The sequence below is a fragment of the Diplotaxodon limnothrissa genome, linkage group LG16, assembly GCF_057381915.1.
Source record: "Diplotaxodon limnothrissa isolate DT_005_m linkage group LG16, D_limnothrissa_male_GT1.1, whole genome shotgun sequence".
Lineage (NCBI taxonomy): Eukaryota > Metazoa > Chordata > Actinopteri > Cichliformes > Cichlidae > Diplotaxodon > Diplotaxodon limnothrissa.
In genome coordinates, this window is record NC_140611.1 from 39,251,156 (window position 1) to 39,276,601 (window position 25,446).

A 25,446-nucleotide genomic window follows, 5' to 3' on the forward strand; every position below is an offset into this window, starting at 1 on the left:
CGATCCCAATTCTAACACAATTGGAGCCTGCCATCTGTTACAAGCAAAGTCAGTACTTTCACACATTTATACACAACAGACAACTCTGAGGTTTGGAGCCCGAGATGACAGCGGCATATAGCTGGAATCTGCATTTACAGATAAATAAATGAACAATAAACGTAATGAATGCCAGCTCCAAAGTGATTATTTCTTTCGTTTTACTCTATGTGATGTTTTAGATGGGCGCTCTTGCTCTACTACGATTATTTTTCCCATGTGACTCAGTTATTCGCTAGAATAAAAAGGCAGACTCGTAACGCCGACTCTCATTCAGGTCACTTTGTTGCTCCGTGGTCTGATGTTTCTCTTGTTTCAGATGTGGGTTCAGTGGAAGGTCTGGCTTACCACAAAGGTTGGGACACTCTGTACTGGACCAGCTCCACTACATCCACCATCACCAGACAAACTGTGGACCAGAGTCAAGCCGGCGCCATCAGTAGGCAAGCTGTGGTGACGCTTTCAGAGGAGGACCACCCACACGTCCTGGCCCTGGATGAGTGTCAAAGGTCAGTCGTCATTCCCATAATGCACTTTTCACCATTGGCTCATGCATCTGTTACTTACATGTGGGACTTTAGCTCAGAATATTATCTGCTTGGTATTTGAGGTGCTCCAAGTTTGATCACCACAAAGGTGATTGTTCTCAAGGACAGTTTTGCTCTTGTCATGCCACGCGCTGCATTCCAGTCACATTATCACGCTCCCAGTTCTATTTCATGGTTCAAGAGCGTATATAACAACATAAACCAGTCATGAGTATTTAATGGGGGTGAGCGGTTCTAGTTTAATTATTGCAGTGCAGCACCTCAACCATCTAGTTATGCGTTACACATAACCTCTTACTTATGTTACGTGTTATGTGTAATACTGTGAGCTGTGACTCAGGCAGTGAGCACTGGCTGTGCTTGGCCTGCGCTCTGTTTCAACATCACTCATCTTTACAGGTGGTTGTAAAGGCCTGATGTTGAATTAGGAGCAGTGGGCAGCTGTTTCTGCAGAGTTTTGCCCTTTTGTGCAATAAACTCACTGCTCAGAAGTACATGCCCCTTCCTGTTGGCTTCCTGTTTGCTTCCTGTTGACTTCCTGTTTGCTTCCTTTTCGCTTCCTGTTTGCTTCCTGTTGGCCTCCTCTTGGCTTCCTGTTTGCCTCCTGTTTGCTTCCTGTTGGCTTCCTGTTGGCTTCCTGTTTGCTTCCTTTTCGTTTCCTGTTGGCTTCACGTTTGCTTCCTGTTGGCTTCCTGTTTGCTTCCTGTTTGCCTCCTGTTGGCTTCCTGTTTGCCTCCTGTTGGCTTCCTGTTTGCCTCCTGTTGGCTTCCTGTTTGCTTACTTTTCGTTTCCTGTTGGCTTCCTGTTTGCTTCCTGTTGGCTTCTTGTTTACTTCCTTTTCGTTTCCTGTTGGCTTCCTGTTTGCTTCCTGTTGGCTTCCTGTTTACTTCCTTTTCGTTTCCTGTTGGCCTCCTCTTGGCCTCCTGTTTGCCTCCTGTTTGCTTCCTGTTGGCTTCTTGTTTACTTCCTTTTTGTTTCCTGTTGGCTTCCTGTTTGCTTCCTGTTGGCTTCTTGTTTACTTCCTTTTCGTTTCCTGTTGGCTTCCTGTTTGCTTCCTGTTGGCTTCCTGTTTACTTCCTTTTCGTTTCCTCTTGGCCTCCTCTTGGCCTCCTGTTTGCCTCCTGTTTGCTTCCTGTTGGCTTCCTGTTTGCTGCAGTGTTTTAGATCAGCGAACAAATTGTAATATTAGACAAAAATAACAGTAAATACAAAATGGAGTTTTTACATAATGGTTTAAAAAATATGATTTTCTATTGATAAATAATTTCATTGATTAATTTAAAAAAGCTGATTAAACCTGCCTATGTGAAAAAGTAATGACCCAATAAACATAACTGGTTGTTTCGCTCTTGGCAGCTAGATGTCATTTCTGCTCTTTGTTATCATTGAACCCTGAACTCTGAGGCCTGCAGGTCTCTGTTCTGGGTTCTTCTGTGACCTCCTGGATGAGTTGTTGATGGACTCTTGGAGTCATTTTGGTAGGCCGGCTGCTCCCGGGAAGCTTCAGCACTGTTCCAGGTTCTCTCCATGTGTGGATAAAGACTCTCACTGTGGCTCAGTGGAGACACAAAGCCTCTGTAACCTTGTCCAGACTGATAGATACCAGCGACTTGTTTCTCAGCAGATTACGACATAATGTGTTGATGATCTGAAACAAGTGTGTGAGTGTGACAAATACGAAAAACAAACAAAGGAAACGAAGACATCAGGAAGGGGGGATACTTTTCCACATCACAGTACACCTGAACCTTTTTCCACGTCCACGAGCTGAAGTCAGCTGATTACTGTTCAAGGAAAAGAATTATTGATGATTTTCTTCAATCCATCGATCATCATAATTGAAGAGCCTTTGTAATGCAAGTCATGACAGAATCGTAACTGTTATGTGGTTAGTGAGTTAGTACAGTCATGCATTGCTCCATCATGCCAGCGCTGCCTGTTACACATTTTCATTAGAAGTACAGCTGACAACTATAATGCATCGCGCTCAGGTTTCTCCAGAAAGTCTGTAAATAAATTACACTTGATTCAGAAGGCTGTTGCCAGTTTTAACTAGATCATATTACTGCTGTTTTAAAATCCATATACTGCCATCCTATTAGTTGTAGGACACATTTTATGACCCCCGTTCTTGTCTATAAATCTATGCATGGAGGTGACTCTTGACATGGTGCCAAGATGTGCCGAAAACAGAGTCTGAAATCCACAGAGTGCGCCTGCTGCTGCTCGCCATGAAGACCTGCGGTCACACAAACGGTCGCTTCCTGGATCTTTGCACTACAACACTGATGTGCTGCCTCTGCTCTGCTGTGGTACTGCTGTGGTACTGCTGTGGTACTACTGTGGTACTACTGTGGTACTGCTGTAGTACTGCTGTGGTACTGCTGTGGTACTGCTGTAGTACTACTGTGGTACTGCTGTGGTACTGCTGTGGTACTGCTGTAGTACTACTGTGGTACTGCTGTGGTACTGCTGTAGTACTACTGTGGTACTGCTGTAGTACTGCTGTGGTACTGCTGTGGTACTACTGTGGTACTGCTGTAGTACTACTGTGGTACTGCTGTGGTACTGCTGTGGTACTGCTCTGGTACTGCTGTGGTACTACTGTGGTACTACTGTAGTACTGCTGTGGTACTACTGTGGTACTGCTGTAGTACTGCTCTGGTACTGCTGTGGTACTACTGTGGTACTGCTGTGGTACTACTGTAGTACTGCTGTGGTACTGCTGTGGTACTACTGTAGTACTGCTGTGGTACTGCTGTGGTACTACTGTAGTACTACTGTAGTACTGCTGTGGTACTGCTCTGGTACTGCTGTAGTACTACTGTGGTACTGCTGTAGTACTACTGTGGTACTGCTGTGGTACTGCTGTGGTACTGCTGTGGTACTACTGTAGTACTACTGTAGTACTGCTGTAGTACTACTGTGGTACTGCTCTGATACTGCTGTAGTACTACTGTGGTACTGCTGTGGTACTACTGTGGTACTGCTGTGGTACTACTGTGGTACTGCTGTGGTACTGCTCTGGTACTGCTGTAGTACTACTGTGGTACTGCTGTGGTACTGCTGTGGTACTACTGTGGTACTGCTTGACGCTGCTGTGGTACTACTTTTTTTTTTTTTTTAAATGACATCAGAAACAGCAGTATGCGACATTACGTGATGGCAGAGCTTCAGTTCATCCTTTGTCATTTTTTTTTTTTTTTTTTAATAAATAGGACAGGGGGAATGAATGAGAGAAAGAGGGGGAGAGAAAGAAAGAAAACCAAAGGGGAGAAGAGACGGTGAGAAGGGGGGGGAAGAGAGAGAGAAAAAAAAAAAAAAAAAAGAACTCCTGGGTCACCTGTATGGAGAAAAAAAAAAAAAACAAACAAAAAAAACAAACAGAGGAGACAGCAAACAACAAAGAGCAACATAATAATAGAGAAAACAAAGCACCATCACAATAAACTAGCTAGTCATAGATATCAATATTTACTAAATAATAAACGATATTGTGCAGCACGCAAGATAGACAGCGCACAGTGTGCTTTGAGGCAGCAGCCAAGAAAGCTTTAGTCCGCGTCTGTGAATACCCATGTGTGCATACCTGTGTGGATCAGCATGCTTGCATTCCAAAGGTTTCTCCATGTAATGATCTGCTAGGGAGTGTGGGGGGGCCTCAGCCCCGTCCTCCAGGGTGTGAAGCGGGTATGGAGGAGATCAAAACTCCAGACATCCAGAGGCCCCCAGAACACAAGAGACCATGGAAGACCAACAGAGTAGTAGTAGTAGCTGTAGTACTACTTGACGCTGCTGTAGTTGTCGGTGCTCCTCTTGTTTTCCCTCCTGATGGTGAAACTCTCTGAATGCTGGTGTTTCTGCAGCAGCAGATCTTCCGGATCGTTCCGTCGAGCAGGGTTAGCCTTCAGTTGTTTTGTGCATAGTGCAGCAGCACTGAAATCTCATCTATTTAACTCTTAGCTTTTGAAAAGATTCAGGTGCATCTTCTGTTTCCAAAAAGTAACGTGTGATTATTCCTCCTCTGTTGTAAGTTGTGTTTAAAACCTGTATTTCATGCATATAAAAGCTGCACAGCTGCACAGAGTGAGCACAGCTCTCTCTCCTTTATACTAACTAAATTAATTTCTTGACCTCAGACTATCCTTGGTTGGCAGTTTGGCACCGTATCCATCCCACTCTAGAATCACTGTCTGATAATTAGAATTCAAACACTGATGATTAATTAGTAGCCCCTGGTTGTGACTTCTGACCTGAATCTTTATTATCGCACTGGAGAGGACTTCCATGACTTCATTACAGCGAGAAGAGAGAAGCCAGACTTTGCAAACCGCGTTCTCCTATTTGAAAGCATTTTATCTGGTTGTGACTTTGCTGCATGGCTCATACAGCTAATCCTATAAAGACCAATATGTAATTTATTTTGATTTACTTCCCTGTAAATAACTGTTAATTATCACAGAGCATGAATAAATGACCTTTATCTTAGAATTTCTGATGCTAATCCAGTTTATCTAATTGAAACAGAGCTGCGCTCTTCAGGGCAAAAAGGAGAAGCTGATGAGGATTTGGCAGCTGTGGAGTGATGCTGATCATTGACTGACACGACTGCATAAACCTCCAGCTATTTACTAAAGAGGGTTTGTCCTGTACACGTGTCTGTGCACGGCATCAGATCCTCTGCAGCACAGTCTTCTACACCACCTTCTATAAAAAGCTGTTATTTCTAAGCCCGTCTGAAGCTTCAGGTGACACATTTGTTTTGCGTTCTTGCTGAGGTGGTGTGAATTTTTAAATGAGTGTGAGAGGTAGTGGATCTTTTGGAGAGGGAGGAAGTCCCTGATGAAATTACTCCACTGTTTTTAATTGTGGAAGAGAACACTGAGGTTTGCTTGCTGATGTTAAAAAGCTTCGTTTGGTTTTGTGTTTCATATCTTTCAGCCTGATGTTTTGGACCAACTGGAATGAGCAGAGGCCAAGCATCATGAGATCCACCTTAACTGGCAAAAACATAAGGATCGTCATCAGCTCTGACATCTTAACGCCCAATGGACTGACCATTGACCACAAAGCAGAGAAGCTCTACTTCTCAGATGGCACCCTTGGCAAGATTGAACGATGCGACTATGATGGATCCAGCAGATACGTGAGTACGATCCCACTGAGCAACAAACTCAAATGGTCAGGGCTAGGGATGGGCACCGGTATCCGATCTGTCATAAACGGTAGTAACCAGACTGAAAAGCAGCGCACATTTCGGTGCTTTTTTTTTCCTGAGCTGTGATACACTTTGGATTCTAGCCAATCATTTTACGTTTCCGAGGATAGTAGGCGGGGCCAGGTACGTACATTCTTTTAGAGCAGAGCTACAGATTAAAAATGCCCAAGGTGAAGCGGTCAAAGTCTGGCTGTACTTCACAGCAAAAGATGCAAACTCAGCAGCAACAAGTGCTTTAAGCTGATACTGTGATACTGTCAAAGGAGGTAACACCTCGAATCTGATGAAACACCTGGCGACGCATAGCGTTTTTTAAAAGCCGAGAAATGCGCCGTATTTGATAGCTTGCTGCGAGACCTCACACAGAGCACATCTACTGCGGGTGTGGTGCCTGTTATCGGACCCGGAGTTAGCAACATCCCCCAAAAACCCGAAGAGGAGAGTCCTGGCCCCTAGCCCTGCCAGTGTAGCAGAAATGATGAGGATGATGATGCAGCAGCAGCCGTTCTTCTCTGCGTGAGTAGCTAATTTACGTTGAGTAGGCTAACCACGTTATTACATTAATGCATGTAAGGTGAACTAGCAAACATCATCATAGCTACATGCGGCTGTCCTCTTGTTTGATGGCAGATACTCCCTTCACCCTGGCTAAAAAGGCTAAAATGACCAAAGAAAAAGTGGAAAACAGTTAAACATGAGAGAAACTTTTTGGACAAAGTTTGTTTTTTCCATTGTTTAAGCACTGCTTCCAGCCAAGAGTGATACCATATATGCCCCATAGCTGCAGAAAAGGCTAACATTGTTATCTTTTTACAAAAAAACAGCTGAACATGAGAGGTTTTTGGACAAAGTTTGTGTTCTCCATTCTTTAAGCACCGGTTTGAGCACCGTTTAAGCACCGGCACCGTTTCAAAAGTACCGGTTTGGCACCGGTATCGGATAAAACCTAAACGATACCCATCCCTAGTACAGAGTTCATCCAGGCCTCCAACACGAAGCAGAAAAGTATCAACAAACGCTTTTGGAAAACATTCAGAGTCGCGAGAAACTCCGTCCAGAAAGCAACAAAGCAAAGCTGATAACAGAGAAACAGAGAAAACTGCTGAATCACACCACCTCCTCCCACCACAACTCTTCATATTCATGAAGCAGATGTGAGGAAGCAGTTTAAGAACCTGAATGCTCGAAAAGCTCCCGGCCCAGACGGTGTGTCTCCTGCCACCCTCAGACACTGTGCAAACGAGCTGGCCCCAGTGTTTTCTGGCATTTTCAACTCCTCACTGCAGGCATGTCATGTGCCTGCCTGCTTCAAGTCCTCTACCATAATCCCTGTCCCCAAGAAACCTAGGATCACTGGACTAAATGACTACAGACCCGTGGCTCTGACATCTGTGGTCATGAAGTCATTTGAGCGCCTAGTTCTCTCCCATCTCAAGACCCTCACGGCCCCCCTCCTGGACCCCCTGCAGTTTGCATATAGAGCCAACAGGTCTGTAGACGACGCCATCAACATGGCCCTACACTTCATCCTGCAGCATCTGGACTCCCCAGGAACCTACGCCAGGATCCTGTTTGTGGACTTCAGCTCTGCCTTCAACACCATCCTTCCAGACCATCTCCGAGGCAAGCTTTCCCAGATGAATGTGCCTGATCCCATCTGCCGGTGGATCACTGACTTCCTGACGGACAGGAAGCAGCACGTGAGGCTGGGGAAGAATGTCTCGGACTCCCGGACCATCAGCACCGGCTCCCCTCAGGGCTGTGTTCTTTCTCCTCTGCTCTTCTCCCTGTACACCAACTGCTGCACCTCCACCCACCAGTCTGTCAAGCTAATCAAGTTTGCAGATGACACCACCGTTATTGGGCTCATCTCGGACGGGGACGAGTCTGCCTACAGGAGGGAGGTTGAACGTCTGGTGTCCTGGTGCAGCCACAGCAACCTGGTGCTGAATGCCCAGAAGACAGTGGAGATTATTGTGGACTTCAGGAAGCACACAGCTCCACTCCCCCCCATCATCCTGACTGACACCCCCATCACCTCTGTGGACTCATTCCGCTTCCTGGGTACCACCATCACCCAGGACCTGAAGTGGGAGCCCACCATCACCTCCGTCATCAAGAAAGCCCAGCAGAGGATGTACTTCCTGAGGCAGCTGAAGAAATTCAACCTGCCAACACGGACGATGATGCAGTTCTACACTGTAATCATCGAGTCCATCCTCACCTCCTCCATCACCGTGTGGTACGCTGGAGCCACTATCAGGGACAAACAGAGACTGCAGCGTGTTGTGCGCTCTGCTGAGAAGGTGATTGGCTGCAGACTCCCATCTCTGCAGGACCTGTACACCTCCATGACACTGGGGCGTGCAGCCCGGATCTCAGCTGACCCTTCTCACCCTGGACACAGTCTGTTTGACCTGCTCCCCTCAGGCAGGAGGCTCCGGTCCATTCGCACCAGAACCTCTCGCCATAAGAACAGTTTCTTCCCCTCTGCTGTTGGACACATGAACAATAACCACATGACTGTCCCCGCCACTAACATATGACCCTACGCTGTGTCACTGCACCATTCCATGTTTGGCACTGATCACCACCTGCACTCATGTATATATCTTTCCACGTAGCACTCTTAATTCTTATTCTCATGTATATATCTCATGTATATCTCATGCACATATCTTTCTACGTAGCACTTTTAATTCTTATTCCTACTTTTATTTTTTTCATGTCTATTTAAGTGCTATTTATGACACTATGTTTGCACTGAAGCACCGCAGCAATTTCCTAATGTTGTAAACCTGCTCAACATTTGGCAATAAACCCCTTTCTGATTCTCTGATTCTAATAATACGGGCAGCAGAGTTCTGGACACGTTGGAGCTTATTGATAGATTTTTGTGTGAGGCCAAATAATAATGAGTTGCAGTAGTCAATTCTAGAGATAACAAGATTATGGATGAGAATGGCAGTGGCGTGAGGTGTGAGGAAGGGGCGGAGGCGATTAATGTTACGGAGTTGGAAATATGCTGCACGTGTAATATTATTGATATGCGAGTTAAAGGATAATGTGCTATCGAGAATGACACCCAAGCTTTTCACAGAGGGAGAGATAGGGACCAGCGAGTTATTGATGGTGAGAGAGAAATTGTTAATTCTGGATAGCAGTCGTTTGGTGCCAACCAGAAGAAGAATATTATTATTACCATATTATTGAACTTTTACAGCCCTGTGCCCCTAGTAGGTCTCTGAGGTCGAGTAGTCAGGGCCTACTTGTCACTCAGTATACGAGACTGAAAACTAGGGGTGATAGAGCTTTTGCTACTGTGGCCGCCAGACTGTGGAATTCCCTTCCTCAGAACTTACGATCCGCTGATTCATTGATTACTTTTAAAAAACAGCTAAAAACACATCTTTTTAAAATTGCTTTTTGCTAACTTTGTTTGTATCTTGTTTTTTTTTTGTTTTTTTATAATCTGTTATATCTTGTAAAGCACTTTGTGATTTCTATCTAGAAATGTGCTATATAAATAAAATTTTACTTACTTACTTACTTACACTGGCAAAGCAGCCAAAATCCATCCTTGTGCACAAATCGAGCTTTTCGTAGTGTCTAATTATTCGTCTGTTTATACTGCAAATCAACAGGAACTCTGGATACTGACGCAGTGAAAGCAGCACACAGACGAATGAAAACTATAGTTGAGTTAATCCTTTCGTTCATTTCACCCTGAGGACCGTCCACTCCTGTCGGTCACCTCACATTTTCTCCATCCACAGCTGTTACCTGGGTCAGTGACCATGTGCTCCATCTTCTTCTTTAAAAGTCTGAGAGGTTTCATATCTGAAATTACAGCACAGGTCACACTCAGCTTTGCATGCATCCAGAAACAGAAGGCTGATGGTGAGAACACTTATTCATGTGTGGATCATACATACAGTCACATTTATGAAACACGCTACCTGCCTGCCTCCAAAACCTGATTTTTACAAGCAAAATACTGACATTTAAAGATATAAAGGACAACAGCAGTTCTCTGTTCAGTTTGTGTCTTTTGCCACTTCAGTGATGTTGAACTGATAATGTGTGATATCACAAATAAACTGTTTTTGTAAGAAAAAGCACGATCACCTCCATATTCGAAATCATTTGTAATTTTAATGCGTAAACATCAGAGGAACAAAAACTGCCCGTGCATGGTGATGGTTAGAGCCCCTGTGCTTAAAGGGAGTGAAAGAATCAATGTTATTGGCTGCGATTATCGCCGTCTCTAATACCCCCGTAGTGTTTGTCCGATCCCAAGAGTGACCACAGACACAGCTGTGCTTCAAATATTCCACCTGGAAGTTTGTGTGAGGAAGGATTCATGGACGGAAAGTTCTGAAATGAAGCTCTCAGATTCCAGCCGAACTTTTATCTTTCTTTGTCACTCGTCTCCGATGGCGCCGATAAAGTTGTTCTTAGCCAGAGTAAATAAAAGTCTGTGAAAAGAGTTCACGTTGTGTCCATAAAAATTTGATGCATATAATAGAAGCTGGAGAGAACCAGCCTGTCCGAGGTGTGCAGAGCGTTACAGTAAGGCTGTGGGTTTAAGGTTCGCCTTAATATGACCTCTGCTGCTCAGCACTTTAGCCCATCTCAATTAGTCACCCATATGTTTGATGAGCCAGGTCACCAGGCTGAGGAAGTCTTCACCTGTGGGACCCCACCTGCCCCTGCTGCAGTGTGCTCCTGCTAATGAAGGCTTTGCAGTGATACTGCTCGGGGAGCAGGTACTCCATTCCAATTAAAAAGTGTAAATTAAACAAAGATAGCTGACTGTCGACTTCAGCGCTTATCCAGACTGTTGTTATGGAAGAGAAAGCATGAAGACAGCACACATGAAGCCGACGATTTTAAAGGAAAACAAAAGATAGATTTTTTGCACCAGTGTTTAAATCAACAGCAGAACAAATCTGTGTGGATTCACAGAATTAAAACAGCACAGGTCCCAGAACTAGTGTGAAACACTCTGCAAAGCGCCAGTTTGATTGTGACTCACATGCATGCAAACTTTGATGGCAGCAGAGTATCCTTGAGGGTACGACTAGTTTTACGGCAGCAGTGCCATCACATGCTGGCAGAGCGGTTGGCGAGAACAAGATCAGTTGCAGAGCTTTGTGCTCTGTGCCATTTTGAGAGTGGGGACATTAACGGAGGCAAAGGGCAGCGGAGTACACGATGAGGGGGTATGTCAGCATGTTTAGCTGAAAAAGACAAAGATGCCCTTTTACCCCCGAGAGAGCGAACGTCCATGGAAGCAGTTTGTGTCGTTTTACTTCAGCAGCGTTCGTAAATCTGAGGCCTGTTAAAGTAATCAGCTGGGAGTTGGCTGACGTGACAATTAAAGCGTTATATTTGAATATATTTGAATGAAGAGAATCTGATAAGAAGCTATGAAATATTCTCATTTTCGGCACAAAACGAATGCGTTTCTGGCCGTAAAGCGAACGCCTCCCAAATCTAATTTCCTGTCAATATGTTCTACCCGCCCCATCTGGCGGTTCCCCCTCTTCTCTCTGTCTCTCACTTACCTGATGGCCAGTTGTTGCTTCCGCACGCTGCGCTGCTTTAATCAACACCTGTCCTGTTAATCCCACTATGGCAGAGGGCTAATGTGATGTCACTTACAAACCTGTCCTGCTAAGAGCTGAGACTACAGAGCTGCTTCCCCACCACGACCACCCGCACCCCTCGGCCCTCCACGAGCCTGCAGAGTCCCCGAGGGTGTCGTCTGATGGATTCTTGCCTTTCTGCCAGTGGCGCTGTCATTTACTCCCCAACATCTGGGTTAAGCAGTCAAGTGGGCGGCAGGGGTGACGTCAAAGTGACGTCACCGATCTCCGATCTAACAGCCGTGTTTTCTTTACGTTTTTAGGTCATAATTAAATCAGGACCTGGAAACTTCTACGGGCTCGCCATCTATGCAGACTTCATCTACTGGTCAGACTGGGCCCGCAGGTCTGTGCTGCGATCAAACAAGTACACAGGCGGCGACACCAAAGTACTTAGAGCAGATATTCCCCACCAGCCAATGGGAATTATCACTGTGGCCAAGGATACCAACAACTGTGAGTGTTTGAACATCTGGGATACGGCGAATTTCATAGCCACTGTATGCAGAGTCGTTTCTGCAAATATTTGTGTGTTGTGTGTTTGCACGAGCCGTGGCGTGTTTTTGGCCGGATATTAGACACATTAATGTTGTTTTGGATCATTGACTGAAAGACGAGGCTGGTAAATGTAGTCAGAGCGCGTCTGTGTCTGTTCTCGATACAGTTTCTTCCCACACTGACGTTTGTTTCGCTTCAGTAACATTTAGACCAATCCTGATCAGTCTCAATGTTTGATCACATTACATCAATAATCAACAGGTACACATTTCACGTGTGTTCTACCCAGATGTGTGTATATAGAAGATACCCAACAGAAAACATATATGTAAAAATGAATCTTAATTTAATGCAGAAAACACCAGGGCTGATAAATGAAAGTGGTCTTATTTAGAGCAGCTAGAAACTTAAGCCTCAGAGGTAATTAATATAAAAAGTGACTTTTGTTATAAAGGGAGTCTCTTAAGTGTCATAAAAAGTTTAATTTCCAAGTAGGGCAGAGGGATGTGGGTGTGAGTGCGCCCCATTGGCTGGACTTTGATGCCACATTTTTCCAGATTTAGGTTGAAATTTAAGGAATTTAAAACTCACTTTATACTTTTTTGTCTTTACATTTATCATAACCATATATCCTCTTTATAAATAATTACATATTTAGCTAAGTTACACAACAGATGAGTGTTGTCAACTTTAAATATTGACGTACTCACAGCAGGATGATGTCCAGTCACGCGCACACACTGTACTGACAGAAGTAACGGCTCGTCTGCCGTCACACGAGCTCGACACGCCATCCTTAATCCACACAGTTTAATATGATTTATTATGAACCTTTGCAGCTATAAGAGTTTTTCAGTTCTTCTGGGAAAGCTTTCCATAAGGTTTAGGAGTGTTTATGGGAATTCTTTAACAATTAAGAAGCACATTTGTGATCTCAGACCCTGATGTCGGACGAGAAGGCCACGTCTGACGTCCTGTCAGGTTGAGGTCAGGACTCTGTGCAGGCCAGTCTAAGCTGCTGTTGTTCCCAATCGCTTCCACTTAGTTATAATTACACTTAACTCTGGAATATTCAGTGCCAGGACCTCGGACTCACAAAGTAACATTTTCATTCTTGACTTATTTTGGACAAAATCCTGCGAACAACACGTTGTAATTCCTGCTGCATGCTACAGCATCAGGCAGGTTGTTCCTTTTTTAAGTATGTTTTAAGCTGTATGTGTATATATGCGAAAAAAATCTATAAATATTAGCAACCTAGCATCACTATGTGGTTGCTGCTCAACACAAGGATGTTATAATATGTCATGAATAATTAACTTTTTGTTTATATAAATTAGATACCAAATAATTGGCAAAAAGGTGCTTTCATCCCATTGCTAGGTAGTTGCCAAGCAACCAGATGATGTGTCATAATATGCAAAGTCATCCAAAGTTGAAGTTTTCTGATATAACATAGATGTTGTCATTAGATAAAACATGCATGCCTTTATAAGATGTTGTGGGTAATTCTGAAATGCTGCATAAATGCTGTCAGCCATATTGTTAGGCAGCTGCTAAGCAACATGATGATAACATCTGGTATAGATATTGATAGAGACCTTCAGACAGTACAGGGGAAAGAAGCTGCTCTGGAAGCCGTTTTGAAATAAGTCATGTTGTTGCTGATGTCAGTGCGAAGTCTGCTGAAGGTAAGCCACTCGACTTTAGGATTGTGTTTTAAAACAACATCACTGTGACTGCTTTAAAAGCCGGACTTGCTTCTGTTTGATTCTTATTGAAGGTCAGCTGTCCCCATGCAGACACATGAACGGAGGCTGCGGCGACCTTTGCCTGCTGACCCCGTACGGGAGGGTCAATTGCACTTGCCGTGGAGAGCGTGTGCTTTTAGACGACAACAGATGTGTGTGTAAGTCATCAGGATTACTTTGCCTACATTTACGAGCTCGGTGTAACCCGGCCTCTGCCCGTCTCTTTACATAAACTGACATTTTTGAACTCCGTCCTCGCTACATAACTACACACAATCAAACAGCTGTGCTTTTACAGCACGTGCAGAGGTTCAGCATGAGCTACTGCATGTTGCCGTGCACAATATTTGAGTATCAGAAAAGTCGAGAGGAGCAGGTTGTTTTCCACGTATAACGTCGAGTCACGAGGCTAATGTGACATTGCTGCTTGAATATGAAATGCAGTGATGGTAGACCATATGGTGGGTGGAGCTGTTCAAACGAGGAAAGTTTGGCCAGCTTGAACGTGGCAAGTGACTCGGAGCTGGACGATCGCTTGGATGTCATGGCAGACGATGGCAGGCTTCTTACCCACACTCCAGTCTGACTCATTAGGAGGAAGTTTGGCATTTTTGACTTGCAAAGCTGCAAGTAGCAGTTCAGAGGACGGCTGATCAAAGTCTGTGAAAGTTGCTGGAATTTTAATTCATGCCTGGAGAAAATCACGACAAATGTTGGCATTTCATGTTATGGCGCTGTACACCAAATCGACCATCAGTGCAGCATCATGATATTCTCCACAATTCGCAGCCGGCCGACTGAAAGTGTGTTATTGAACGCAGCGTTTTCATACTGACCGAATGTAAATGTCGCTCCATGCTGGAACACAGTTGTGCAATAATATTTCCACACTCTTCCTTTGCAGCAGAGAATTCCTCCTGCAACATCTACACTGAGTATGAGTGTGGGAATGGAGAATGCATCGACTTCCAGCTGACCTGTGATGGAATTGCCCACTGCAAAGATAAATCAGATGAGAAGATGCAGTACTGTGGTAAGAGCCTCAAAAAGCACGTTAGCTTGGTCTGGAGTTCTTATAAGAGCTAAATGTCACCATACTGGAGTTTAACACATACATGCAATTCTATTTGTTTAGACAACCGGAGCTGCCGGAAGGGTTTTCGGCCCTGCTACAACCAGCGGTGCGTGGCCACCAACCGCTTCTGCGACGGGATCGATGACTGCGGGGATAACTCCGACGAAGCATTGTGTAGCAGTAAGTTACAGCCCTGTGATCTGCTGGGCCATCCATCCTCCTATCCATCCGTGAAGGCAGAACCCAGTTACACTACTGCTTCTGTCAGTGTTTCACGCTGGACCCCATGCTGTGCTGAGCCTTTGCTCTCCAATGAGCCACGAGATCATAGCGAGTGCAAAAATTCAAAGAATCTTACCCCAAAAGTTGATTCTGGGAGCCTGTACGGTGTTTTCTTTATTCCAACAGAGCGCAGTGATTTTATTTAATGTGAGTATTTAGTTTAAAGGCAGAAACATACTGAGGTGTTTATATCAAGCTGCCTGAGCAGACAGTAGCAGCTTTATAACAGAGCTGAGTTTACCTGACTACATGTTGTACCTTCATCAGCGTTTTCTTTTCATGGGACATGAAACAAAAACTTTTTTACATAATCAAAATAGCAGAAAATGGCAGATTGATGATGCAGAAAAATGAAATGGACATGGGAAGAAAACTGAAGCGCACACAAGGTCATGGCATTCAGGTAGCTGTTAGCACTCCACCTGCACAGATGAGTCCAAGTATTGCTCCGAGCTGCACGAGTGCTGCTTTTGTTCCCGTCTCTCTTTGAAATGCTGATCTTCTACCGTAGATGTCACGTGCGGCTCATCAGAGTCGTCGTGTAAAGACGGGAGCTGTGTGCCCAGCTCAGCGTGGTGCAACCAGGTCATTGACTGCGCCGACGCCTCGGACGAGAAAAACTGCAGTAAGTCCTCCATCGCAGTTAAAGCACACACAGACACACACAGCAGTGGCATTGTGACGAGTTGTGCTTCTGTGTTTTGTATTCAGACCACACCGACTGCTCTCACTTTTACAAGCTGGGAGTGAAAGAAAAAGATTTCATCAGCTGCAACTCCACCTCGCTGTGCATCCACGCCTCGTGGATCTGCGATGGCGCCAATGATTGCGGCGACTACGCTGACGAGACCAACTGCCAGGGTGAGCGCAGGCACGCACAAAGACACACATTTTGCCTCTTCGTTCGCAGGCAGATCGAGGAAGCCGGCATCAATTAGAAAAGACTTAAGACAGATCTCGTTTTCAGAGACGATTATGACAGAGGAATGAGAGCTCCAGAGAGAGCTTAGGAAAGATAATGATCTCAATCGCTGCTAAAGCCCAGCGCACTGACTTGGTTTTGTTGCTTGTGCCAGTTTCCCATGGGCAGAAGTGTGAGGAGGGACACTTTGCGTGTCCAAGCGGGAACTGCATTTCCAGCGTGTGGCTGTGCGACGGCCAAAAGGACTGTGAAGACGGAGCAGATGAATTCCAATGCGGTAGGCCAACAAATCTTCGCCCTCTCAGAAGAGCTTCCCCAGAATAAACTGAAATAACAGATGAGGTATTTTATTCCCGCACACAACGCTGTCAGCGCTTGCAAGGATATTTATTTTCTATTAACTAGAAGCTGTTTGTTGTAATGTTTTTGTCATTTAAATAGATCCAGGCCTGCAACAAATATCACGTTAAATATATAAATAGGAGGCAGAAAGACAAGAGATGATTGTTTATCGCGCCATGAGGCAATTCCTTCTCACTTTGTTTTGCTTAGCCTGATTGTGCGTTTGAGATTTCTCAAGTGGGTGTTGCTGCTTGTTTGAAAGTCTAATTCTGACCCTGAATTCAGAGCGAGGCGGTGGTAGACGCACCATTTTCCCCTGCTCTCTTTGAATTATAATATACAGCCCCTCCAGTGTAACAATTAATTAATGAGCCATCACTCACTGAAGCGGTTACTATGGGTTCACTATGGGTTCACTAGAAAGCGGTGACATATGAAAGGATTACACAGTACAATGCCACTCCTCTGCTTCCCTCACCAGAGGCTGCGAGAGCGTTTATTCTTCTGCTTTCGTGCATGCTAATGTGTTCAGAACTTAATGCAAACTCGAGATCTCTCCAATTAAACAGGAGGACCGTAGTTAAGTCGTGGTATGGATTAACGTAATTTGCCCACAAAATGAGAAGCTTGTACACACGTCCGTTCACATGTCAGTGCTTCTGGCGTCAGGGAAAAACGAGCCGGGTGCTTTAATGCGGGTGGTGGTTCGCGGCGTCGTAGGTAATTGGACCTGATGAAGTTATGCGCACACACACGCAGGGTGGAAACCGTTGCTGACTTGATTGGCGCTGTCAGTTCATTGCATTGTCTCAGGCTGCGTGGCCTGTGGGCGGAGTCGCTAAGCAGTCGGCTGTGCTCAGCTCTGCCTTCTCTGTGAGGTAAACGAGCACTTTCACACTCACAGGTCCGCGTCAGCTACTTCTCCTCCCAGCATCCTCCTCTGTCGCACCAACCATCTGCATCTCCACAAACCTCCTCGTTTCCTCTTGCTTGGCAGCTCCATCTTCATCCTCTCTCCCTCATCTCTGCTCGTGTCGCGCCTGATCCCCTCCAGTTGTGACGCCCACCTCCAGGCTCCTTACATGTTCTCCTCCCGTCTCCCCTCGTCCACACGAGTACTCTGTTTTGTTTCTACTGGCTTTCATTGCTACCCTCTGCAGGGATTCCTCCACCTGCTCTAAAAATCACAGTGTCACCTGTAAACACGAGAGACTCCGCTTCTCCGTCATCACTGCAAACAAGAAGGCAGTCATCCTGTATCCCACCCCCACCTTGTACCCACCTGTCGCGCCTACTCAAAGGTGGCAAAAGTACAGCCTGTCTGAAGTACAGATACTAGTGTTTAAAAATACTCCAGGAAAGTACAGAAAATTCTACTTTCTTATTCTACCCACCTCTGCTCCTACTGCACACCTCAGCCAATCATCTGCTTTCTCTGAGAGACAGAGTGAAGCTCTGACCTCCTCTAAACGTCTCCATCAGCACGCTCAAATCAAACCTCACATCTGAGGAGCTCTTTCTCAGCATGAAGCCACCTCTGCTCATCGTCACCTCTCTTCCTGTCCTAGCTTCAGCAGCTGATCAGCTGCATCCTCTGCAGTTACTCCAGCTCTGCACATCAGAGCATCAGCATCACATCGTTGAACATTAGCATCTAATTCAGCTGTTTCTGCGACTGATGAAAGGCATCCTGTGACTTCTATGATTCCTTGATCTTTGTAATCACTCCACAAACAGGTCACTGATGAATATTTCAGGAACTGTCAAACTTCTACTTCCTGTGACACATGACCTTTGCAGAACCAAACAGCTTCATGTTAGCATGCTGACATGCTAAACTGAGATCATGATGCCAAAAGTAGCTACACAGTTAGCATTTAGCATCCACGTGTCATTCAGAGTACAGCCTCAGCGATTTATTTTTAAACGAGCAGCTCGGCAGCAGCTTACATAATTAAGACAAACACAAATAAAATGCGAGCAAAGGACTTAAGTGCATGTCTTTGAAAGCATTTCTCTGCGATAACACAAATGTGGCCTTTCTTCCTGTGTAATTACCGAGGACTTCAGCCACAAACAATAGAAGAGGGAGTTCAGTGCAATTTTCAAGTTTAATGCATTTCCGAGTTATCAGATTTATTTTGTAAATTGCCTGCGAACGTTGTAGCAGATGCATAACACACAACACCATTTCCATTCCTTTAACTGGAAATGTGGTTTTGTGTGAAACGATAACGTCCCCGTGCTTCATTTCATTTCATTTCATTTATTTATTCATTTTCAGGCACAACAAATACCTATATTGAACATAAAATACACAAAACAAAAAACAAAAATTGCCTGAAAAAGGAGTGGGACGAAGAAAACTTATTAAATCCCACCCCTATACTCACTCATCAACAAAAAAAACAAACAATAAATGTGCTTCGAATGTGCTTCTGTCAGAGCTGATATGAATTACGCCAGAATTCTTTGAGAAGTTCTGAATAGCTTTTCCCGGACAAATAGACAATATTCCCATCCCTCTGAGTTAATTATCATATAAAAAGCCCCATCCACTGATAATCTAACTGCACCGGGAATGTGCTTTGAGGAAAACGTTATTACGTTTCAGAAATGTGAAATTCCACGGCTGATTAGACCAAACACTCGTTTGTCTCATCACGATTCACAGTGCACTTTTCCACTGTGCAAAACACTATTGAGAATGAGACATGAAAGACTTTCTTTGATACGATTATCGTGCTGTAGACCTGCTGTTCTGTCATACACAGGAAGCAGCTGTTTGCATTTGAAGTGCAAATTTGGTATCGCACACGGAAAGTCTGGATAATCGTGGTTTCCAGATTTAGCTGTTTAATGTTTATCTCGTCCTTATCTTCCATCGTGGTATCAGAACACATAAAGTTAGTGCAAAGTCTGACAGAAAGGAAGAGACACCCCCCACCCTCAGTCGTATCCATATTTGCTCGTGCTGCGGTCTGACCTGGTGCGCGCATCCCGTATCCTCCTCCCAGTATCTTATCAAAGCTCTGGCAGACTTTGCTGGGCCTGACATCAGAGAGAATGAGACCACAGAACATCTCGCCGGGGAAACGAGGTGCCTCAGTGACACAAATTCTTCCTTCTGCACACGGTAATCAGCAGAATGCATCCTTGGTTTCCGGTCCCACTCCAGTATCGTTTCACGAAGAGCAAAAATGATTTGAATTAATATTCAAGTGATTTTATTGCCTTGTAACTACAATCCATCATTCCTTTGGGAAAAGTGCTGTTTGCAAAGGGCGGTGTGGCAGCTATGTGCACGTATGTGTGCTGCTGAGCTGAAAAGCTAAAGAGAAAAACAAGCAAGCCAAGGGGCAAGTAGGAGTCAGCCCACTTTCTGAGTTTTGATTAAAAATGCTCTGCTCCCTCTGTAGGCTATGGCACATTTGTTGTTGTTTCCTCCTCACTTTGTGTGATTTATGGCACTGAAATTCCTCGTCCACTGCCCTCTGCAGACTCATCCTGCTTGTGGAACCAGTTCGCCTGCTCCAAGAACAAGTGCATTGCCAAGCAGTGGCTGTGCGACGGCGAGAACGACTGTGAGGACGGCCTGGATGAGAGCGTGCAGATCTGTGGTTAGTGCCCTTTCAGCTGTCGTGCAAAGTCTAATGTTGCTATAAAAGGTCACATTCGCCGGATCGCATTACAGCGCCGTGGCTTCACGTGGTCCTGTAGCCGAGCTGGAAATGAATGTAGAGAATGAAACAATCTTAATGAGGCAACAAATGAGACTGCGGGCGTTTCTGATAATTCGAGCGAGCACTGAGGCAAATAGATTTTTCATCACTGAGGCCCCGGAGACATAACTATTTCAATGGGCAAATGAGATGTGTATGTAATGAATTTTACAATAAAATGAAACGAATACTACCGCAATAAAGAGACAGGAATTGCTGTGAGCACCGGTTGTATAATTTGGTTGTAATGGAGTGTCAAGGAAGAAACGGTCCACAGGCTCCTCACTTACAATTACTGTCCAAAGCAAGATCTGCATTCAGCTGTACGCGGCTAATTGAACGACTGTATTTACCTTTGTCTCATTGCTGACGTGCATCATTTATGCACCAAAGCACAGTCAGGATGTTGTTTCTGCACAGCGATGGGTCGAGTTTACTGGGGTCAGAACTGAGTATCAGTTGAAAGCGTTTCCAAGGTAACATCCAAACTAAACCTAAGACGTCCGCTTCTGATTGGATGCACTCTTTTGAAAGTGCGTCTGTGTTTTGCTCTCAGGCACGGTGACGTGTGCTCCGGGGCTGTTCAGCTGCCCCGGGTCTTATGCCTGTGTTCCAAAACGCTGGCTGTGTGACGGGGAGAGAGACTGTCCTGATGGGAGTGACGAACTTTCCGCTGCTGGCTGTGGTAAATTCTTCAGAACTAATTCTTTCAAAGAACGAAGCTTCAAGTCGACGCGTGTTTGCACGCTGTCATTTTGTTGCAACTTATTTTGTCCCACAGCAAATTAAAGAACCCACCAACCAAACGCCCACTGCTAATCTCTGCGTAACATTTATGTTCAGAGCAAACATGTGAAGCAGTGGTTAATAGATTAGGATTGTTCAGTTTCAGCCTGTTTTATCTGCATTCAGACGTTTGATTAGCCCCAGACGTGATGTCATCTGCTCAGAGTGCTGCATGTTTGGTTTTACAGTGTTTATCCACAGATTTGCAATTTAACTAATTTCTTTTAATGCATCAGCACCCAACAACACATGCGATGACAGCTCGTTTCGCTGCCGCAACAAAGCGTGCATCCCCCAGCGATTCGTCTGTGACCACGATAACGACTGTGGAGACGGATCTGATGAGTCGGTGGAATGTGGCAAGTAGATTTATCTTGTTTTTCATTTTTCTTATATTCACTATCACGGTGCTCGTGCTGAAAGCTGCACCAGGCAAGTTCCATAACAGTATTTTATACATTAAATGTGTTATATGAATAATGTAAAAGAATAAATATTAATAGTTTCATTTATACAGCATCAAATCACAACAACAGTCGCCTCAAGGTGCTTTATATTCTAAGGTCGACCCTACAATAACACATACAGAGAAAAACCCAACAATCAAATGACCCCCTATGAGCAGCACTTTGGCGACAGCGGGAAGGAAAAACTCCTCAGGCTCAGGGAGGGGCGGGGCCAGCTCAGACTCTGTAAGATTACAGCAGGGTCTTTCCAGGATGAAGCAACTTGAGGCGACTCTTGGTGTAGGAGCCTACATGCAGTTTAATTTGAAATGCATGCTTTTATTTTGATAGTGCAGCAGAAACAGGAAGTTGGGGGACAGTGGAGCCACGTAGTTTTTTGACCTCGAAATCTCTCTTCATCCATTTTGAATTGAGCTTTACGTTTGCATAATTTGGAGTTCTGTTGCTGTGGACCTGTTTGGACTTTAAAGAAACTACATCGAGGACTGTTGTCTATTTAAGCTACGGCTCCATTCGCAGGAAACCTACACTTGGTGTTGTTTGGTGCTACGTAAATAAAACTGAATTGATTCTTTTGTAATGCAGCAGTTGTGTTGATGTGATACTTGTAACTACACTGCACTGTTTATCATCACCAAACCACTTACTGTATTTCAGCAAGGCGTCTGAGTGACCGTCTTATTAATGTAAAGTAGCAGGAAGTTTAAAAAATGCCCAAAGGCAGCGAGCAGAAAGTCAGCGTCGGCCTGTGAATCACATCCTGTCCTTGTATGTTGGGCTGCTTTCAAACACGTGCACGACGTTCTGTGTTTATTAGCTTCGCTGCAGCTTTGACTGTTTGTCTCGCAGAGGGGGGGGTTCTCTGTGGCAGCCGTGGTTTATGATTACCGGCTGATGAAACGTGTGCATTTAGTGTAGAGATGTTGGCCAACGCAGCTGAATGCCATTACGCCTCCAGATCACCATGCTAATGACATTATGAACCATAGTCGTGGAAATCTCGCTTTTGCAGCTTGATTTGACAGAACTGATTTGGATTCAGCTAAAGATGCGCCCTAATCTGAAACGATGTCGCTGCCACCTGCAGTAAGAGAGCGGCTGTCTTTCTCTTTCTTCAGTCTATCGTTCCTGTGGGTCAGAGGAATTTCGCTGTGGGGACGGGCGCTGTCTTCTCAGCTCTCAGTGGGAGTGCGATGGCTACGCGGACTGTCCCGACCACTCTGACGAACTGCCTCTGAACCTTAAATGTCTGGCTGCAGGTAAGACTGCTGTTTGGCTCTCAGCTGGACTCTCGTCAGTGCCATCAGCAGCACCAATCACCCAGGAAGCTGGTGCGTATATATGCTGCAAACAAAAACGGCGCTGCATCCCGGAGAGATTTACTTAAAGGGATTAATCTCCCAGGATCCCAGGTTCAAGTCATTCCTCGCCTTCACGGAGGAATTGCAGGGCGCTCTGCCTTCACACCCATGTCTTGCTCTTTTCAGGAAGCTTGTGCAATGGCTCCTTCTTCATGTGTTCCAACGGACGCTGCATTTCTCAGGGGAACCTTTGCGATGGCAAAGACGACTGCGGGGACCGATCGGACGAGAGGAACTGCAATGTGAACGAATGCTTGAACCGCAGAGTCAGCGGGTGTACGCAGGACTGCCAGGACCTTCCTGTAGGCTATAAGGTAAGTGTCCAGTGGGCATCACCGATGATAAAGACCAGCAAACCAAAATCAGTTTGCAATTCATGCAAAGCAGCCTAAAAATTAGTCTCAGGGTTTCAACTGCATCTGGAACCATGAGTCACGCTATAAGGTGCCAAACACTGTGACCTACATTTTAAGCACTTGCATAAATTCCAATTCAGCAGCAGGTGAAATATGGAGCTGATATTAGCAGTGGTGGACCTGAATGATTAATGGCCGATAATAAATCAAGGCTAACTTTGCACTTCATTACACAGATAAAGATGGGTGGGAGTATATACAGCACACGCTGCCTCTCACTTTTTGAATAACCTTGAAAACTGTAAGGTGAGCTTAATGATTTGCCAACACCTGCTCCCTCACTGCACTCTGTGGTTCTGCGGTACCTGGCAATGGTGCGGGGGTCAAAGTTCAAGGCCACACCCCCGGAGTGTTTTGGTGCCTTTGCCCGTTGTCGTTCTGCGGCGGTTTTATCGCTTCCTCTCTGAATTTTCTTCTCCTGCTCTTCCTCGTGATGGTGGTTTACAAAGAGGCTGGAAGCACAGGAAGCATCTCCTGATCGCAGCAGGGGCAGAGCTGCACGTCGATGCGGACCCTTAGCTCATCCATTTGTGGCCTGAACAGGAAGATCAGCAGAAAGGCCCTCAAGGTTATAACTTTGGATAAGAAAGGGATTTGCAGCGGCTCCAGAGCAGCTGATTCAAGCACTTTCAGTTATTTTGTGGGGTCCTCGGTCACTGGAGTGCAGTTTTTAAGCTGAGGAACAGTACGTCTAAATCATGGCTTAGATGCCAACTTCTGTTTGGTGCTTGGTTTGGGTGCTTTTTGCTGACCTGCATTACACTGAGGCCCAGAGATACATGGTTTGTTACTGCCAGCTGCTCTAAAATTGCTTTGATGTTGCTTTAATAACAAAGCTGTCTCTCTGACACAAGTTAACATGTTAATAATTTGTCTGACTGCAGCAGAGGAAGCGTCGCGACAGCTCGACTGAGGCTTTTTGTTTCCTGCGCTCATGATCAAAACTCTTTGTTTCTGCTTTTGTGATCAGTGTAAATGCTGGCCTGGTTTCTATCTGAAGGACGATGGCAGGACTTGTGTGGATGTTGACGAGTGCTCCACGACGCTTCCTTGCAGCCAGCGCTGCATAAACACGTACGGCTCCTACAAATGCCTGTGTGTGGATGGCTACGAAGCCTTGGAGCGTAATCCTAACACGTGCAAGGCTCTGTCAGGTAAGTCAGATTTTTTTAAGTTTCTCAGGTTTGCTCAGCGTGCAGAAGCCCTCTAACGATGCATGTTCCTCATTTTAGCTGAAGAGCCCTTTCTCATTATGGCAGACCACCACGAGATCCGCAAATTGAGTGTGGATGGCTCAAATTACACCATCCTGAAACAGGTAAGTGATACGTGCATGTTACTCTTGGATAGAGGATCATTAGATATTAGAGGCAGGCTACAGATAATCATCCTGTTCTTTTTTGTGCTTGAATGTCCGCTAACCCTGTTGGACTGATACCTTTACAGAGAGAAGTCCATAGTAACACAATAGAAATAATTTTTGGTGCTTTGTTTGCCTTTAATCAGTCTGTGCTGTCCAGGGGTTGCACCCTAATGACCCTGTAACGCTGTTGCCCCATCGTGCATTATTTTACATAATAAGATTGAAACTGTCTGCTGCTGTGTAATGTTCTACAGCTGCAATGACACTAAGATGGTAACGTTTAATGATCTAATATGTGCGTTAACACAGTTTGATGATTTATTCTGAACACTTTTGTGTCACCTGGTTGAACCAGATTGAGTTTGTGCACAGGTGAAACTTTATTCTCTGACCTTTAGCATCAAACCTACACATGATGCACAAACCTCTCTAACTTATTTTCTCGGTATTTGGTGTCCACCTTGACCTTCCAACCTCCCATAAAGGCAGAGGACAGTTGGTAGTTCTGATTGGCGATGAGAGAAATCGCCCAGGGGACCGGAGGAAACACTATTTCAGTCATGCTGAGGTCTCATCTCTGCTGCTTCGGGCGAAGCTTAAATCTGACTGTTGAGCATCACAAATGTTTAACTGTGATTCACTGTAAATCACCTGACAGCCGTCCGAGGGTCTGCTGTCACGCTCATATTAACCTCTTGACTCGCTGTATTCTGCTGATTGCACTGCTGTTCTCATTAGCCACGGCTCGCTTTAATCACAGCCTGTTATCGGCAGCTGACCTGATTTCACTTCACCACACCCTCACGTACCCGGATTTTATAAAAATGTTGTTTTTTTACATCCGTGTTGTGTAAAATCTGATCATTTGTAAAACATCTAAACAACATAATTAAATGTAAATACAGAGAAACATTTCCTGTTATTGTACATGTATAGTGAAATAAATCATATTAATAGTACAGTATAATAAATGTTATAGTACTGTGTTGCATAGAGAATAATCTA

The 25,446-nt window shown here is 45.0% G+C and overlaps 1 protein-coding gene across 2 annotated transcripts in view; it reads left to right on the forward strand.

Moving 5' to 3' along the window:
- lrp1bb (low density lipoprotein receptor-related protein 1Bb) overlaps positions 1-25,446 on the forward strand; it is a 278,492-nt gene that overhangs the window by 199,440 nt on the left and 53,606 nt on the right. For both annotated transcript variants that reach the window (XM_085374416.1, XM_085374417.1), the window contains exons 42-57: positions 359-548; positions 5,529-5,733; positions 11,720-11,912; positions 13,738-13,863; positions 14,610-14,738; positions 14,841-14,960; positions 15,574-15,687; positions 15,774-15,923; positions 16,139-16,261; positions 19,827-19,946; positions 20,605-20,733; positions 21,071-21,193; positions 22,420-22,560; positions 22,789-22,976; positions 24,049-24,232; positions 24,311-24,396. In XM_085374416.1, coding sequence (XP_085230542.1) covers positions 359-548; positions 5,529-5,733; positions 11,720-11,912; positions 13,738-13,863; positions 14,610-14,738; positions 14,841-14,960; positions 15,574-15,687; positions 15,774-15,923; positions 16,139-16,261; positions 19,827-19,946; positions 20,605-20,733; positions 21,071-21,193; positions 22,420-22,560; positions 22,789-22,976; positions 24,049-24,232; positions 24,311-24,396 — 2,321 coding nt within the window. The remainder of the gene's footprint in view (positions 1-358; positions 549-5,528; positions 5,734-11,719; positions 11,913-13,737; positions 13,864-14,609; positions 14,739-14,840; positions 14,961-15,573; positions 15,688-15,773; positions 15,924-16,138; positions 16,262-19,826; positions 19,947-20,604; positions 20,734-21,070; positions 21,194-22,419; positions 22,561-22,788; positions 22,977-24,048; positions 24,233-24,310; positions 24,397-25,446) is intronic.